The sequence below is a fragment of the Paralichthys olivaceus genome, chromosome 13, assembly GCF_024713975.1.
Source record: "Paralichthys olivaceus isolate ysfri-2021 chromosome 13, ASM2471397v2, whole genome shotgun sequence".
Lineage (NCBI taxonomy): Eukaryota > Metazoa > Chordata > Actinopteri > Pleuronectiformes > Paralichthyidae > Paralichthys > Paralichthys olivaceus.
Window position 1 is genome coordinate 5,997,306 of NC_091105.1, and position 16,353 is coordinate 6,013,658.

Here is a 16,353-nt window from a genome sequence, read left to right on the forward strand (position 1 = left end):
GTTGCATTTTGTGATATATTGACATTGTAAGAATTAAAGATAAAGATGGTAAGAAACTGGACAAGAACATGTCTGTCTTTAACTAGAGGTGAAACTGTTTGAGTGTTAATGAAGTTAGCTTGAAATAAAAAGAAACACTGTTTGTTTCTCCCCTGTCTTCATAAATATGTTTCCTATGGAGGATTTGTAGATTATGAATGTCATTTAAAAAAATTAAGGCAGTTTAGATTGAACCTACACAGCCTCAGTTTGTTTCTTTTGCTTGGATTTTCTTCAGCCTGAAACAGAAGGAGAAATGTTACGTTCTGATTTCTAAAAAAATACATTTATTGCAGTGGATTACTGATGCAGTCAGTTCCAATTTCATCTGTATGAAAATGAACAGAGAACATTCTTTGGTCTCCCTGCTGTATAAACTGAATACTGGATGGCGCCTCTCCAGACCGGAGTCTTTATGAACTTGCCTACCTTGGCGCTGTGCCACACTTGTGTAACATACCATACACTTTGTGAAGGTGTAGGTGCAGAGGGTCTGCATTCATGAAAATCCATGATTTCAGGGAGAAAAGCATAATTTCTTAGGAGTGTTGTTTTATTTTCTGTTTGCAAGTGAACTCTCACATTTGCAGGGTGCAACTCTCAAAGTCCCTTTAAACTTATATAAAGATCAACTACATTAACACCAGAATTATACTTGTTTAATGTGAAATTGGATCATGTTTTTGCATCTCATGAGTAGCAGCCACCACTGAGGACATTGAGGTCGTGTCTCTAAACTTTCAATTGGACAGCACAAATAGCATAATAAAATGAGCCCTGACAATTTTAAGTTTTCTGTAGTGACCACATCATTTCCAAAATTCCTACCACATTTCTGTGGCTGCTGTTTCTTTCCCCTTTTGTCATAAAAACACATTTATTCGACCATTTATTTTGCAAAACACACTTTCTTTTCACTTCACCTGCCTCCCGTTACCTTAATTACTCACTTCAGATTGCAGACAGTAGCCTCTCAGGTACTGAAGGACTAAGCATGACAGGTTAAGATTTTTAGGCAGGACATGCTCGCACATGGCAACTCCCTTATGGAAACTGTGTTGCACCCTCTTCTGGGATAAAACGAGAATGGCAATGCAACATTTCTACATAAAGTGGAGAGCTGCTACTGAGCTGCAGATTCTGCTGGAATATGTTTTGCAATTTCTTTCAAAAAGTCAAAGTCAATTCTGCCACATGCAAAGGACATAGACAGGATTGAAATGCCGTTTCTCTCTGATCCCAGCTGTAAACATATAAGTAGACAGAACATATAAGTATGCAACACAATAAGTACTCAAACACAGTACAACATAGTATGCAGTCATTAGGCACACGGTGATAGGATGAGAGTAGTGCAAACCGGAATAGTGTCACAATGGATTGAGAGTGCATAAATACTTCATGAGTAATATTGTAAAAGTAAATAGCAGTTGTAGTATGATACATCAAATACTTAATTTACTGTGCTAGAAATAAAAGTAATCTAATGCAAGTCTTTAAATTATAAATATTAAAGTATTTGTAGGAATTACAATTTTTAGCATGAACTCTATTAAGTCTATTTACTTTCATTCAACAATAGAAACTCTGCAGATTTATTACGTCACATTGTCCGCCTCTCTGATTGGCTCTTGTTCTCTCGTTTCCCCCGGTGACGTCCTTCCTGTTTCACCGTACAACACGTGTGCGCTGCACAGTTAGCAGCTAACGGCAACAACAGCAGCCGAACTCCAGCTCCCACAAACCTCCCGGCGGCTTCTACTTGTTTCTTTGCTTGTGCAGGGCTTCGCCGACTCCGCCGCCAAGATGGTGAAGCCTCAGTTTAAGGGGAGAAGCTCCATAAACACCTCGACATCCAGCAGCAACCCCGGTGAGCTAACCCCCCCCCCACCTCTCCCAGCCACACTGTTTGTTTACAGCTAATGCTAATGTGAGCTAGCCGCCTCGCACTGTGCTCTGTAAAACACACACGTGGCTTATTTTTCTCTTTATTAAACTAACACAGTGTCTTTTGTTACACGTGGAAAGTGTCAAATTGATTCACACAACTCTGGGGGACTTAACCTGAAAGTTAACTTTAGCTAATGCTAAGCTAATGCTGTAGCCGCATCGCTAGGCCTTTTAAATTTGACACCCGAGCGTTTCGGGAAAGTGTGGAAGTTTATAAAGTCTTTATTTGTAAAGTCTGGAAGCAGTTGCTGCTGTTAATTAATCTTAAAGTGACTCTTAAAGCTGCTCTGAGGTTCATCGTGAAGCGAACACGTTCAGGTGCCAGTTCCATGAAGCTGACACTTCAAGATAAAATAAATCTTTATTGTCACTGTGCAGGTACAATGACATGTAGTGCTGAACAAGCCTGTGGATGCTTTATTCATAATACCAACGAATGAAGTCTATAAAGTAAAAAATGGAATCAGCAGTAAAAGCTTGGACTATAAATATGAAAAGATGTAGAAATATGTACATACAGGTGATTCAAAAATAGATAGATTATAATAGAAAACTACAATAAATTTAACCTGCATGAAGGATGAGTGTTCAGTATTTATTAAAACAGTTTTCGACATAAAATGTTATGAAGTTATTAAAGCCACACTATTCAACAGAAAAAGGCATTACAGCCTATAGGATGACATCAAATTAAATCTTAAACAGATACTCAAGACTCCAAATATTAGATGTCACACTGGTTATACAAGTACCAGTACAAAGACAGAATATTAATAGTAGTAGTAAGATGGTAGTAAGTGTGTATTTACAAAATAAATACCCATCCATTATCTATACTGCTGATCCTCTGTGGGTTGATATTGGGCTAGAGGTGGGATACAACAAATTTTATGTAAAGCGTGAATATAACCTTATATTGGCATTTATTCCACGGCTGTTTTATTCGACTGGGTTAATATTAGCTTGATGTGCCTAACAAAACTGGCATTTTAGCACATTCAACTAAATACAAGTTGTGATATAATTAACAGATGAAACATTAAATGAACTGTCTGTGTGTTTCTCAGATCGAGCCAAGGGGGCTGGTGGGAACAACATGAGGGACCGAGCCACTATCAAGCGTCTGAATATGTACAGACAAAAACAGAGATGGTGAGTGATGATGAATGTCTGAGGTTTTCTTGTGAGCTGCTGATTGGCAGATTATTCTTAGTAGAGGTGAAATGTAACAGTGAGTGTTGAGTTCACACTGACTCTGATCTTCTGATTCCAGTAATAACCGTGGAAAAGTCATCAAACCTTTACAGTTCCAGTCCACAGTGGCTCCGGGGACTGTAGCCAGAGTTGAACCCAACATCAAATGGTTTAGTGAGTGTGTTTCCTTACTGCTGAATATGTCGTCTGTCTTAAATCAGAGTTGCCTGTAGTAGTTGGCAGCAAATTGTATTGTCTCTGACAGTATTTGTGGAAGAGAGACCTCTGGTATTTTTCTGTAGTTTTGTAGCATGTCTTAAATTGACCCAGCTGTCCTTTAATAACTAGATTATGTTGATATCATAATACATTTGAAGAGTATAGTGTGATTGTATGTCTACCAGTATCCGCCATGAGTTCAGTTTAGCAGGATAACATTGGCGGCAGTGTATTACCTGGTTGAAAAGTTTGAGTGCCTCGTCAGTGAGTGAGAATTGAGAAATGAAGGAGTTATAAACATGATCAAAGATGGGATATCTAAATGAATAGTCTCACACTTCTTTATTTTCTTCTTCCAGCGAATACCCGTGTCATCAAACAGTCATCTCTCCAGAAGTTCCAGGAGGAGATGGGAGCGATACAGAAGGATCCATATCGGGTGGTGATGAAACGAAGCAAACTCCCAATGTCTCTTCTGCACGATAGAGTCAAAGCCCATGTGAGTATAAAAGGGTATAAACCTTTTTAACTGTACTTTAAAGGAAGAATTATTTCTGTAGGGGTCTGTTTCTACCCTCCCTGTGCATATCCCCCCTGTGATATGTATTGTTTGTCTGAATTCAATTTTATTCTGACGGCACCGGCATATAGAACTGTGTTGTTTTTGTTCGGCTTATATAAAGCAGGGAGAGTCGTGGCTCTGTTTCCTCAGTAGCTCATTTGAAGGGATGTTTTGCGGTGAAATTAACACAAGACCTCCATTTAGTTGTCATTCTGCTCCCCTGTGACACTGAATGGCCACTGTGCTTCACACGAGTTGTCCGGCTTTATATTTTCCACCCCAAAACCAGCATGATTCCAAATATCATCCAGTTATTCTCTTCTCCTTCCTGTTTTTCTTTCATTCACTGTTTCCAGCTGTGTCCATTTCACAAGGGTTGGGCGATGTCTAACAAATTGGCATATGGCGGTGTGTGTGTTATACATTCCAATGGGTGATGACAACATTGTGGAGAGGGGTTCCCAGCAAATCAAAGTGGTGTGTTCTCAACAGGCTGAAAGCCCAAAGCAAAAATCATCTGAAATTAGATTTAAGTAAGAGGTACTTGATAGTTAGATCCTTTCTTTTGGTTTTTGCTGGGTTATATCGTGCTCAACAACGTGATACCTGTCAGCCATTGGTGTTTCTTGATGACATTATCGTCCGTTGTCTCAATCCTAGTCACAGAATTTTGGTCACAACACTTAGTAAGTGAAATAAACTTCTCTTGAATTCAGACGTCTGACTGTTGAGTGACCAGTTGAATGGGTTAAGTTTTCTATGTCAAAGAACTTGGCAGATTTTCAAGGCAGCCTGAAGCCTTTAACAACATTATTTTTGACAAAGCTGTAAACTGCCCCCTGCTCCTCATGGCAGTGGTGCAGTAGACGTATGGCTTCTGTTTCAAGATCACTGGAACATTTGATCAGCATTGACACAGACTTGGCTGTTATGTTGACTCGCATGCAGTGCACTGTTGAAGTAGGATTTGGACACACAATCTGTTCAATATTAATACAATTTTGGATAAAGGGGTGGCCACTGCTCTTGATCAGCAGCATCTGAGATTTCGACGTAGGTGATAATAGTCCTGACAATGGCAACTTCTTCTCTAGCTCAGGAATCTGCGTACTGAGTGGAGTTTCACTGCACTTTGTATAAAGAGGTGAGCAGCTCTTTGTGCAGCTGCAGCACGGCTTTAGGGTTCGGCAGACGTAGTCCCTCAGCCAGTCTTAAAACTCACTTTGGTTAATTACTTCAGGTCATTTTCAGAAAGAAAGCTGCAACCAGCATCAGCACAGGCCAAGCAAACCGCCTTTATTACACAGGCAGGTTTAGCACTGCTCTAGTTATTTTAAATGCACGTCCCAAGAAACTACTTGTATTTGTATCAAACAGAGTAAAGAGCTTGTGCTTTTGATGGAATTAAACAATAATCGCAGCTGTAATACCTCTCATATCTTTCTCTCTTTATAACTGCAGAACTCCAAGGTGCACATTCTCGACACAGAAGGTTTTGAGACCACGTTTGGACCCAAGGCTCAGAGGAAAAGGCCCAGTCTCGTCGTGGGGGACATGAAAGATCTCCTCGAGCAGGCTGAGGCCTCGGCCCTGAGCTACAGTGCAGACAAGGACAAAGACCTGGTCACTGAGGACACGGGGGTCCGGTAAGACTCTCACTTAATCTAACTGGTCCAGAGCAAAAATGCAGAATTTAAATTTTTTAAAGGTCAGAATACATTGTTTGCTTGTTTTCTCTTTTGGCATCAGGGACGAAGCACGTGAGGAAATCTTCAAGAAGGGTCAGTCCAAGAGGATCTGGGGAGAACTTTACAAGGTTTGATTTCCATGTTAATGTGGAAGTTAGTACACTTAAGAGTTATGAGACATCCTGCATTCCTGACTGTTTTATTGCAACAGGTGATTGACTCATCTGACGTTATCATCCAAGTGCTGGATGCCCGTGATCCCATGGGAACACGCTCCAAAAGTATAGAGTCATACCTGAAGAAGGAGAAACAGTGGAAACATCTGATCTTTGTACTAAACAAGTGTGATCTCATCCCCACCTGGGTCACGGTAAGATATTAAAAAAAATCATCTCTGTTTGATTAGAGACATGCTGGTGTTTTTATAGTATTAAATTACATAAAATATCTTTTTCTCCTCCCCTTAACTTTGAAACAGAAACGGTGGGTTGCTCTTTTGTCCCAAGAATACCCCACTCTGGCGTTCCATGCCAGTCTCACCAACTCCTTTGGTAAAGGTTCTCTCATCCAGCTGCTCAGGCAGTTTGGCAAGGTAAACACATGCTGGAATTCAAAATGTCTACAACATATTTCATTTGTCATGAGCCTCAACCGTTAACTGATCGAAGGTTTTGGCCATGGACATTGAATTTTCTCATCTTCATATTTCTGAGTGTGTTATCTACGCTTGTAAAAGGATTTTATTTTAATTAAATAAAAATTTTATTTAAAAAAAAACTGTTCAAACAAATGTTCTTATTATCTACTTCACAATGCATCTCTAACCAGATCAAGATCATTATGTTCACTGTGCTTAATGGTTCGGTCTGAACCTACATGAACTAGTAATGTGACATAGAGGCTGTGGAATGAAGCTTGTTCATGAAAGTACAGGACTCAGAAAATCTAAAAGGTCAAGAAATGAAAAGGGAAATGATCTTCAAATGGAATGTCCTTGTAAAATGTTTGATTGTTATTTGATGATAAAGGCCCAGAAACCCTTGCGTATATTTCTCTGTAAAAGTTTCTCTCTTTTCCGTATCCAAAAACAGAGTTAACATCCCACGATAAACAGGAGATGAAAGACAACTTTACCTTTATAATTTAACTTTATAAGATTTTCATGTTCACATAAATCCTTTTTTAAGATATTCTTTGCTTTGTCTTTAGCAAACTACATTGTTGTTCTGGAGCGATGACAAGTCCACCTGCTTTATTGCAAATGGCAACAGAGCCTCATCTCAAATTTCCTCCACGAACACTCTTGACTCTAATTTGTTTGTCTCCTACAGCTCCACACGGACAAGAAGCAGATAAGTGTGGGTTTCATTGGTTACCCTAATGTGGGAAAGAGCTCGGTCATCAACACGCTGCGGTCCAAGAAGGTCTGCAATGTGGCACCGCTCGCTGGAGAAACGAAGGTAACGTCCATGTTTCACATTAAAAATGCTGCTGGACATGATCAGGGTGATGGTACGTTAGCTCTCTGGTTTTTAATCTTATATGGAGGACAAAGGGCAGCTTGAATTCAATGGGGGGTAACGTGAGGTAATTGTTGATAGCTGCAACAACAGAAATGGTCGACTCTGTGTTCTTAACTATACAACAGAAAATCTAATTTGAGACTGGGCCAAGAGAAAGAACAACAACAGTTTTTATCCCTAATTTCCTCTCTGGGGCTGCTTATCCTGTTTGGGAAAGAACAAGGGTCTAAAAACCCAAATGTCCAAAGAAGGGTCATGGGGAAAGAAAGGGGGAAAATATCTTAACTTTTCAATGCTTGCAAAATTTGTGAACTTGGACCACAAACACAGGGGAGAATCATTTTCACACTTATCCAGTGGATCTGAGGATTCTGTGGCCAGTACATCTTTATTCCCCCCCACGTCTTTTGATTCTCATCATGCACCTGATGCTGTTTACGGACGGTCATCATATGATGCTCATGATCTGCAGCACAGGGTTGACTCTCATTTTTTTATTTATTGAATGAATATACAGAATCTTTACTCTAACCTCCTGCTACCTGACGACCCAGTCATTGAAGGGAGTTTTTTTAATTACAAAAGAAGAAGCTGTGATTATGATCTCATCCTGATTTGATTTAACAGTTTTTTTTCCTTTCCAAAAGATTGTCAGCTCACTCATCATATTTACTCATGTGAAACTGAAATAATTACATTTTCACTTAATGATATTTTTCCATCGTAGGTGTGGCAGTACATCACTTTGATGAGGCGCATCTTCCTCATTGACTGCCCCGGTGTTGTCTACCCTTCAGAAGACAGCGAATCTGATATTGTCTTGAAAGGAGTTGTAAGTCACGGTTTTAACATGTAGGCAAATCAGTCCCTCATTGAAAGTTGTCAGTTTCATATTGTAAATTGGACATTTTTTCTCCCCCCCTAACTTAGGTCCAAGTGGAGAAGATCAAGAACCCAGAGGAGCACATTGGGGCTGTACTGGAGCGGGCCAAGCCAGAATACATTCAGAAAACCTACCGCATCCCGACCTGGGAGACTGCGGAAGACTTTCTTGAGAAGCTTGCATTTCGCACAGGGAAACTTCTAAAGGTCTGAATGATTCTTTCATTTTCCTGTGCAACATGAATGCTATCTAGCTATAGCTGTACTTTAAACTTCTCATTATATGCTGTACTTATAACAGGTTTCAGTTAAAAAGTACATCACATATGAACCGTGAGTAAGCTTGAGCATTGTATCTCTGGATTTGTGCAGGGTGGTGAACCAGATCTCTCAACAGTCTCCAAGATGGTGTTGAACGATTGGCAGAGAGGACGTATCCCCTTCTTTGTTAAACCCCCTGGACCTGAGGGGGATCATGAGGTATTTTTTCAATGAATTTTCCATAAGTCTTAGGTTTTTAACACCAGCCTATAACGTGTGTCAACCGGTATTTTCCCATGGTTATTTTCTAATACAAGGAGCTGCTGCCAGTGGCAGGACCCTCAGAGGTAGCTGAGGATGTGCCGGAGGAACAGCCAGAAAATCCAGATGCCACATCAGAAGAACATGAGGAACACCAGCAGAGGCAGAAGGAGCAGGTCCAGAAGATTCTCGCCAATGTGCGACAGAACTTTGGGAAGATTAACGTGGCACCTGAGTTCAGCGAGGAAGACTTGGTTCCCGTGGAGATACCTGAGCTGGACATGTCTGACTTATCTGGCTCCGAGGACGAGGAAGATTGTGAGGACGAAGAGAAGGGAGAAGAGGACACGACCGCAGTTGAGCAACCTGATGGAGAAATTGAGGATTCCGATGCGATAAAGGCTCAGACTGGAGAAGCAGACGACAGTAAGAGTTCACGTCAGACAATCCGTGAGCTGGATGAGAAGATCGCCAAATACAAACAGTTTCTGGACCGCGCCAAAACCAAGCGCTTCTCTGCAATCCGGTCAGTCTGCTCTCACTCACAGATGTTCTCTGCTCTCATGCTCTCATTTAAGTCCTCTGAGGACTAAAAGTGATCATTTTCACCTTACGATCTCCTGAATGTTGTAAATCAGTTGACACTGAAGTCGGTTAACAGTTGTTAAGATACACTGAGCTTAATTTAATAGTTGTTCATTTCACCAGATCCCAACAAGACTAAACAGTTTTTTTTCTTTTCTTCCGACAGGATACCCAAGGCACTGTCTGACAAAGCGCTCGCAGACATCAAGACGAAACAAGCAGCAGCTCAGACGAAAGGTAATAAGCATGTCATGTTTGTCAGATATGGTTAAGGATGCGAGCTGTGTCACTGATTTTGTACTTTCCCTAAAGGGAAACTAAAAATATATTTTTCTGTCAGACCATTTATCTGTACCTGCACCAATGAAATGTGTTTGGTTTGGGTCAGGTTGACCTTGAGAACTAAATCAGAAACTGACGTTACATCTTTGTTTGATCTCAGCTGCAAACCAAAGAGGCAAGAAGAGGACAGCTGAGGATGAAGAGGAGCCTGCGCAGAAGCACAGACTGACCTCTAAACAGGTATGTAGTGTTTCTCCTCTCCGCTGTCAAACAGTAGATCAGTTTGATGAATGTCTGTTCCTCTTACTAACGTTAACAGGAATGAAGATAAAAGCTCAGGTGTTTTGTGGCAGAATGTTTCATGAATTGTTTTCCCCCTCTGTCTATGTCTACAGAGAAGAGCGATGGACCGTGCGAAGAGGACGAAGAAAGTTGGCGTTCGCTATTACGAAACACACAATGTGAAAAACAAGAACAAGAACAGAAAGGCCCCAGCAGCAGCCACAGAGGGCCAGAAGAGCAAACGATCAAAGCACTAAGGCTGGAGTTATAAAACACAACATCTGTAATAAATCGTTATTTAATTTGGCCCAAAAGTGCCAAGTTTTTATTGAAAAAGGAGAGTTGATAAAAAGTGGAATTCTACCTTTATTAAGTGGACATGTGATGCCTTATTCAGACTGTCACTCGGGAAAATCACGTCATTTCTACCTTTTGAACTTTCTTTTTCCTTCAACCCCTCTGTGTTTGAATGACATTTCATTCATCATTTACAGGTGTAATGCTCTTGATGTTCAAGAGAAATGTACAGTTATAGTTTGAACTGTACTTGTCTTGAAGAAAAATAAAATATTTGCAAATTACACTCGATATACATGATTTTCCTAAGACAAATGGGGAAATGGTAACTCAGGGTTTTGTAGTTTTCAGTTACTTCCTCTGTGTGATGATCCCTTCGAGCTGGGTCTGAAAAGAAAGACAAATTTGGTTGGTATGACTCTTAAGACGAGTAACACGGCTTCTGTTGACGCTTGGAAAACACATGTTCTTTTATATGTGATGATGAAACCTCACCTTGAGTTGCTGATTGGTTCTCTTTAGGAACTGAATCTCCTCTGTGTGCTTTTTTTCCTCCACCTGTCGCTTTTCAGTTTCTCTCTTTTCGATCATGTCACATCGAGCTTTCTCTTCGTTCAGTTGTTTCTTCAGGTCTTGAATCTCACTCTCCAGATCAGAAGTCTAGATACATATGTGAGCAAGTTACAGATGCAGGATCGATTCTGTAAAATGTGCTGCCACCATCTTTATTTGAGGGACTCTTAAAGATAAATGGCGCTCTCTGCTGGACTTCTAACACAAAGTTTTAATTGTAAACCCATATCTCTAAATTAGATGTTCAAATTATCTTTGAAATGCAAAATTTGAGATTTTGCAATCATTGTTCCTCTGTATTTGTAATTCATAACAAATAAAATAAACTCAATGTCCTTACGCTTTTCTCTGTGTCAGCTTTGCCCTGCTCGGCCTGCAGTGCTTTCCTCATGCCGAACGCAACGCTGCTCTCATACAGTGTCTGGTAAGCAGCAATTGTCATTCTTATCTCATCTCGAACCCGCAACAGCAGCAGACCCCTCTCGGCACAATTGATGGTCACCTGTCGGATGAGCTCATCTGGGGAAAAATAGAAAATATGATGTGATGAGCTTTCACCATTGTAACTACAGTGCATTCAGCGTTATGTTTACCAAAGCACTGGGTGTAGAGCATCCTGCGAACAGGACAGATGCCCGCCTCTCTGGCCTGCCTCTGCTGCAGCATTGTGTCCAGCAGTTCCTCGAGGCGCACGACATCTGTTCTTGTACAAGGAGAGCTGGACACTTGCTGCAGCCATTGTTGGTTCCCTACCATCCATTCCCTGCAAAGACGCAGATGATAGGTTAAATAACACAATGGGTTAAACCGGCTGAGCAATGATGGAGATACAGTAAATGTACCTGGGTGGAAAGATGATGTCCAGGATGGCTTCATTTTCCTGCCCGGTGGCTTCAGTGGAGGTGGATTTAGGTTTGGGAGGTGGTGGAACAGGGCAGGAGTCAATGGGCTGCTGAGGGCACGCTCTTAAAGGCCGCGCCTGTGGTGGAAAGTATGAAGTGTTACATGAGGTATATTGCAATCACTTATCCATATGCATTTATTTTATTTTCTCTTGTTTTTTACGTTTGATGAAGTGGTCACCATCTACATCAATTGTATTGGATTAGGCTGCACAGCTCTTTACCTCTGAAAGTCCCCCCCCCCCCCCCCATAGGCATAGTGGTGAGTAGATAATGAGTGAATTTTCTTTTTTTTGGGTGAACTATCCCTCTAAAAAAAAGTTGAGTTGATTTTTTTTTTCTGAACTACATTTCACATATGAACAGGCTCAACAAATAATAAAAACTAAACAGGTTTAACAACCTTTTCCCTTTGTTCCCCACTTCCTGTTGTCTCAAGTCAACTTTTATAGAAACAACTATGAAAACTGACCTTAGGTGACTTCCTGTCTGTGCTCTTGCTGATCAGAACCGGGTTGTTGTATTTCAGGAGAGAGTCTGTCGGTGGGATCATCGTCCTCTGCTGTGATGACGGTAAAAATAAAATCAGGATCTTTATGGTTAGTGCTGCAGATGTGTCGGTGCTGTCGGTCACAAACAGCGCTTAGCAATGTTTGCGTTGTCAAGGCAACAGCGCAAATTGCGTAACAAGCTTCCGATAAAATCAGTGTTTATAAAACTTTACAGGCATAATAACTTTTTTGGGCCGTCTGTCCATTTATTTCTCAATATATTGACTCTGAACTCTCCCATGAAAAATAATTGTTTGGCTTTACTACCTCCACCAAACAAAATCAATATCAGGTTATTAATTGAATTCATATTAATATTTGCCAAATCCCGTATACACAAATCTAAAATCAAATCGAATAACCATCCTCTTATTTTTTTTAATTCAATACTAAAATCCAAAAACAAGAAAGCTTTGCAAACACGGAATTTATGTTCCCTCTATAATATGTTTAGTTAAAATGAATTCTGTGTCCAAGTGTTGAAGTTCTGTCAATGAAATAAAATGTTCTCCTATATTCGTAAATAAAAAATTATTATAATTTCAGTTTATGGCAGACGATCACTTTTACGCACGACACCGGAACCAATGTCACAAGTGTGCGGTGATTACGTCGGGATAAATTTGCTGCGGACCCAAAGGAACCGGAAGTACGTGATCCGATTACAATACTCGAAGTTTGCGGTCGCTCCGTTTTCCGACTTTTCCTTTGTCTCATATTTACTTTTGCGGGATCGAACATGTGTCTTTAGTCACATTAGCGGTCGAACAGATACATGTTTAAGAAAATGGCCAAAGAAAAGCGACACAGGAGAAGAGATTCGCCGGAGCGGGAGAGTAAAGTAAAGATAAAGCAGGAGAAAGTGAGCCCCGCTAGGCCACAGACATCCCGACGCTCCCGGTCCAGATCCAGCGGCACCTCCTCCAGTCCTCAGAGGAGGAGAACCAGCAGGTTCATACAACATCATTATCGCATCGTGTCGCCATTAACATGTATTTGTGTTATTTAACCCTACATACGTCCGCCATTGTTTCCATGTGGGCTAGCATGGTTTGACCGTTAGCATTTGACATCACACAACAACAACATATACAACACGTGCAGGGCGCGTTTTACGGAAACTGTGTTTTTGTGTGTTTTTTAAGACCGGTGTTTAATCTAAGAGTGTCCGTGTTCTTCGTGCAGGTCCCCGGGCAGGACGAGGGAGCGCTCCCCGAGAAGAGGCAGCGGATCCCCCAGGAACAGGAGGAGTCCTCAGCGTGGTGGAGCGGATGTCAAAATAAAGCGGGTGATTAGGTTTTCAGTTATCTGCCCAACAGCTTGACGAAAAGAGGCAACAGGGTATTTAACACCTTTACAGACATATTGTTTTGTGATGAACCAGTGTGCCATTTGTACTAATAAACCCACTGGACACTGGTGTTACAGTGAGTACTATGTTTCTGATGCTCAAGCCAGTGGAATGTTGTGTATTAAAAGTGTTTGTACCACAAGTCTATAGTTAGGAACTATAAGATAACCAGAAAACATTTTTAAAATAGTTTCCTCAGTCAAATTTGATCTGAATCCAACAGTCTAAGCTTGTCGTTATGTGCACAGACAATATTTGCTGGTGTTATGTTTTGATGGGAATGTCTAGGGCTGTAATGATGTGCTGAATCCAAATTTCTGGGTTTTATTAAAACACCAACATTTTGCTTCAATACAGTAATATGTTCGTCGTGATGTCACATACCTCTCCTGCTGAACAGCAGCAAGACGGGGAGAGGTGAAGCAGGAGGGGCCTGTTTTATAAGGATGGGCCCCCCCAAAAGTGAATGCAGGGGTACAGGAACTTAACTACAACAAGTCGGCAGTGACATGAAGAAGAACAGTGGCTTAGTCGGCAGTGTCATATGCCCGATACAGTCCTGGCATAGTAATTGACTGAATGTAGTAAAATACAACCCATAATTATTTTTTAGTGGTGCCATAAAACCATAACTTCTTGTAACTTGTTCTTAAACAACTCTTCCGTCTTCTTTCCAAATATTTCTCAGGAGCGGGATGAGCATCGGGCTGGTGGTGGTGCTGGTGATGATCGGAGGAGAAGAAACGACCAGCCAGAAGAGGGACGGAGCAGGTGGGAATCGGACAGACCGCGGGAGAGAGACCGCGGTGGAGACAGACACAGAGATCGAGAAGCGCTTTCCTCTCAACAAGCTGAGCGACAGCAGCACAATGAACGTCGCAGGGAAAACCACCAGCGTCGTGCGGAAAACCAGGAACAAGATTTTGGAGAGTCTGATGGAGGGAGTGATGGTGCCAGTGCTGCTCCTGTTGATAAGGAGAAGCCCAACTTTGGACTGTCGGGGGCGCTCACCGAAGATACCAACACATTCCGAGGGGTGGTGATCAAGTACAACGAGCCCCCCGAGGCTCGGATTCCCAAGCGCAGATGGCGACTTTACCCTTTCAAGAATGATGAACCCCTTCCGGTCATGTACGTTCACAGACAGAGTGCCTATTTGTTGGGGCGGCAGAGAAAAATTGCTGATATCCCCATTGACCATCCATCATGCTCCAAGCAACATGCAGTATTCCAGTATAGGTAAGAATATCTGTCACCAGCTGAGGTGTTCTTAATTTGTTTTGCAAATATTTTTAACTTTAATCAGTTTAATTAAGACAAATAGTCAAACTTTGGTACTTTTTTCAAATAGTATTTTACTTGATTATGAGTGAACATGTCCACTAATACGTATGTTCTTCCACAGACTGGTGCCGTTTACGCGTGCAGATGGAACCTCTGGCCGCAGGGTGAGGCCTTACATCATTGACCTTGGTTCCGGCAACGGCACCTACCTGAACAACCAGCGTATCGATGCCCAGCGCTACTATGAGCTCAAAGAAAAGGACGTTCTCAAGTTCGGCTTTAGCAGCCGCGAATACGTCCTCCTGCACGAGTTCTCAGACACGAGCGAGGTGGACTTCAAGCAGGAAGACGAAGAGGAAGAGGACGAAGGCCTCGATGAGTGAATTACTCCCATGGACTGTGTTGCCTCGGTTCATTCAGGTTAGACCACATCGTCATCAGTGTTCAACAATGAGTTGTTTCTGCAGGGAAAGAAACAATGATTTAAAACGTGGGACTTAGTTAGAAAAATGGAACAAGGCCGGTTTGTGTATTCTGTAATTACCGAACTCTTGTATAAACCTGCCACAACTGTCTCAAAGAAGACTTATACTCTCAGGTTGTTTGTGCAATGTCTGTGTGATGCATGACTGATCTCTCATCTGACAGTGCTCATAATTTGTGCTCAGTGCCAGATGAAGATATCTTGCTAGATACAATTGTTAAATTTATATTTTTGGATCTCAGAACTGAGTACGAAGTATACCTGAAGACTAAACTCTCATCTGTATATGTCATTGTACAAGATGATGTGGAATGTGAACTTTACATTCATGTTTAATAAGCACTGCTTATTGCCAGAGAAAACATACATACAACTTTTAGTCATATTGCCTTTTTGCTTTGTAGTGCAGGGACAATAGTTGATGTTGTGTGTATTTAAAGACTCCCCTTTTATTTTTGTCTGTTGAGAGGCTCACAGCATTCATAGTAAATTTTCATTTTTCTACTGTAAATAAAAAAGAAAATTTATATTGTCTCGGGTTTTGTTTTAATGTAAACACCTCATCAGAGCTGTCTTTTTTTTAATTGAGCTTGATTTATTTTTTATACCACGTTATATGATGATAAGAGTAAGAAGAGTGAATCGCAATAGACATCACTAGTAAGGTAGACCCACTTTGAGAATTGCCTGAACTTTAATGCTTTACTTCTAAATTCAGATGAAATTGGACCGTTTGTTGAGTTGTTGAATTTCACCAAAACAACACAACAGGTTTCCACAAAACTTGGTGATGGATGGGGCGTGGGTAAAAAAAAAAAAAGAACCCATACAATTATAGGCATATTTATCTAAATATTGAATCTTAATGTTGAAATAGGAAGGAGAGTGTATAATCAAATATAAAACCAGGTTTGTACTAAGGCATTTTTTTTAGTTTCAGGATCAGGGAAAGTGGGAAACAATATAAAATGTACCTACTAAAATAAAAATAGAATTTTGTATATTAAACCGTTCTGTATTATTGAATGAAATTGTAAATACGATATGGGACAATAGAAGAGGATGCGAGTGTTGAACAAATAAGTAATCCATAAAGTGTTGGGTGTCAGTGATAGTAAGAGAGAGCAACACAATCCCACCATATAATACATCCTTGTCTACACACAACCATTGTAATCCGATA

General features: G+C 41.0%; 3 protein-coding genes across 3 annotated transcripts; 2 read left to right on the forward strand and 1 right to left on the reverse strand.

Moving 5' to 3' along the window:
- Positions 1-1,672: 1,672 nt before the first annotated feature.
- On the forward strand, positions 1,673-10,937 carry gnl2 (G protein nucleolar 2). The gene is made up of 16 exons (XM_020093360.2): positions 1,673-1,909; positions 3,057-3,141; positions 3,263-3,357; positions 3,762-3,901; positions 5,426-5,610; positions 5,714-5,780; positions 5,864-6,022; positions 6,131-6,244; positions 6,984-7,112; positions 7,903-8,007; positions 8,106-8,264; positions 8,430-8,537; positions 8,636-9,105; positions 9,331-9,401; positions 9,607-9,686; positions 9,842-10,937. Exons 1-16 carry the CDS (start codon positions 1,846-1,848, stop codon positions 9,983-9,985), a joined length of 2,175 nt encoding a protein of 724 aa, XP_019948919.1. The 5' UTR covers positions 1,673-1,845; the 3' UTR covers positions 9,986-10,937.
- dnali1 (dynein, axonemal, light intermediate chain 1) lies at positions 10,022-12,174 on the reverse strand. The gene is made up of 6 exons (XM_020093361.2): positions 11,973-12,174; positions 11,441-11,577; positions 11,192-11,361; positions 10,939-11,117; positions 10,521-10,685; positions 10,022-10,412 (listed from the first exon to the last, which is right to left on the reverse strand). Exons 1-6 carry the CDS (start codon positions 12,051-12,053, stop codon positions 10,377-10,379), a joined length of 768 nt encoding a protein of 255 aa, XP_019948920.1. The 5' UTR covers positions 12,054-12,174; the 3' UTR covers positions 10,022-10,376.
- A 491-nt stretch (positions 12,175-12,665) lies between these two features.
- On the forward strand, positions 12,666-15,697 carry snip1 (Smad nuclear interacting protein). The gene is made up of 4 exons (XM_020093483.2): positions 12,666-13,002; positions 13,237-13,339; positions 14,091-14,641; positions 14,808-15,697. Exons 1-4 carry the CDS (start codon positions 12,827-12,829, stop codon positions 15,067-15,069), a joined length of 1,092 nt encoding a protein of 363 aa, XP_019949042.2. The 5' UTR covers positions 12,666-12,826; the 3' UTR covers positions 15,070-15,697.
- Positions 15,698-16,353: the final 656 nt, after the last annotated feature.

What these genes read in the sequence shown, in the direction of transcription:
- dnali1 (XM_020093361.2), bottom strand. Translation starts at nt 12,053, where the DNA reads ATGATCCCACCGACAGACTCTCTCCTGAAATACAACAACCCGGTTCTG. An exon ending in GACATCATCTTTCCACCCAG is followed by an intron (nt 11,362 to 11,440) that starts GTACATTTACTG and finishes GCGTCTTTGCAG; the next exon opens with GGAATGGATGGTAGGGAACC. An exon ending in AAGCTGACACAGAGAAAAGC is followed by an intron (nt 10,686 to 10,938) that starts GTAAGGACATTG and finishes ATATGTATCTAG; the next exon opens with ACTTCTGATCTGGAGAGTGA.
- snip1 (XM_020093483.2), top strand. Translation starts at nt 12,827, where the DNA reads ATGTTTAAGAAAATGGCCAAAGAAAAGCGACACAGGAGAAGAGATTCG. An exon ending in CGGATGTCAAAATAAAGCGG is followed by an intron (nt 13,340 to 14,090) that starts GTGATTAGGTTT and finishes AATATTTCTCAG; the next exon opens with GAGCGGGATGAGCATCGGGC. An exon ending in CATGCAGTATTCCAGTATAG is followed by an intron (nt 14,642 to 14,807) that starts GTAAGAATATCT and finishes GTTCTTCCACAG; the next exon opens with ACTGGTGCCGTTTACGCGTG.
- gnl2 (XM_020093360.2), top strand. Translation starts at nt 1,846, where the DNA reads ATGGTGAAGCCTCAGTTTAAGGGGAGAAGCTCCATAAACACCTCGACA. An exon ending in TCTGGGGAGAACTTTACAAG is followed by an intron (nt 5,781 to 5,863) that starts GTTTGATTTCCA and finishes TTATTGCAACAG; the next exon opens with GTGATTGACTCATCTGACGT. An exon ending in ATATTGTCTTGAAAGGAGTT is followed by an intron (nt 8,008 to 8,105) that starts GTAAGTCACGGT and finishes CCCCTAACTTAG; the next exon opens with GTCCAAGTGGAGAAGATCAA.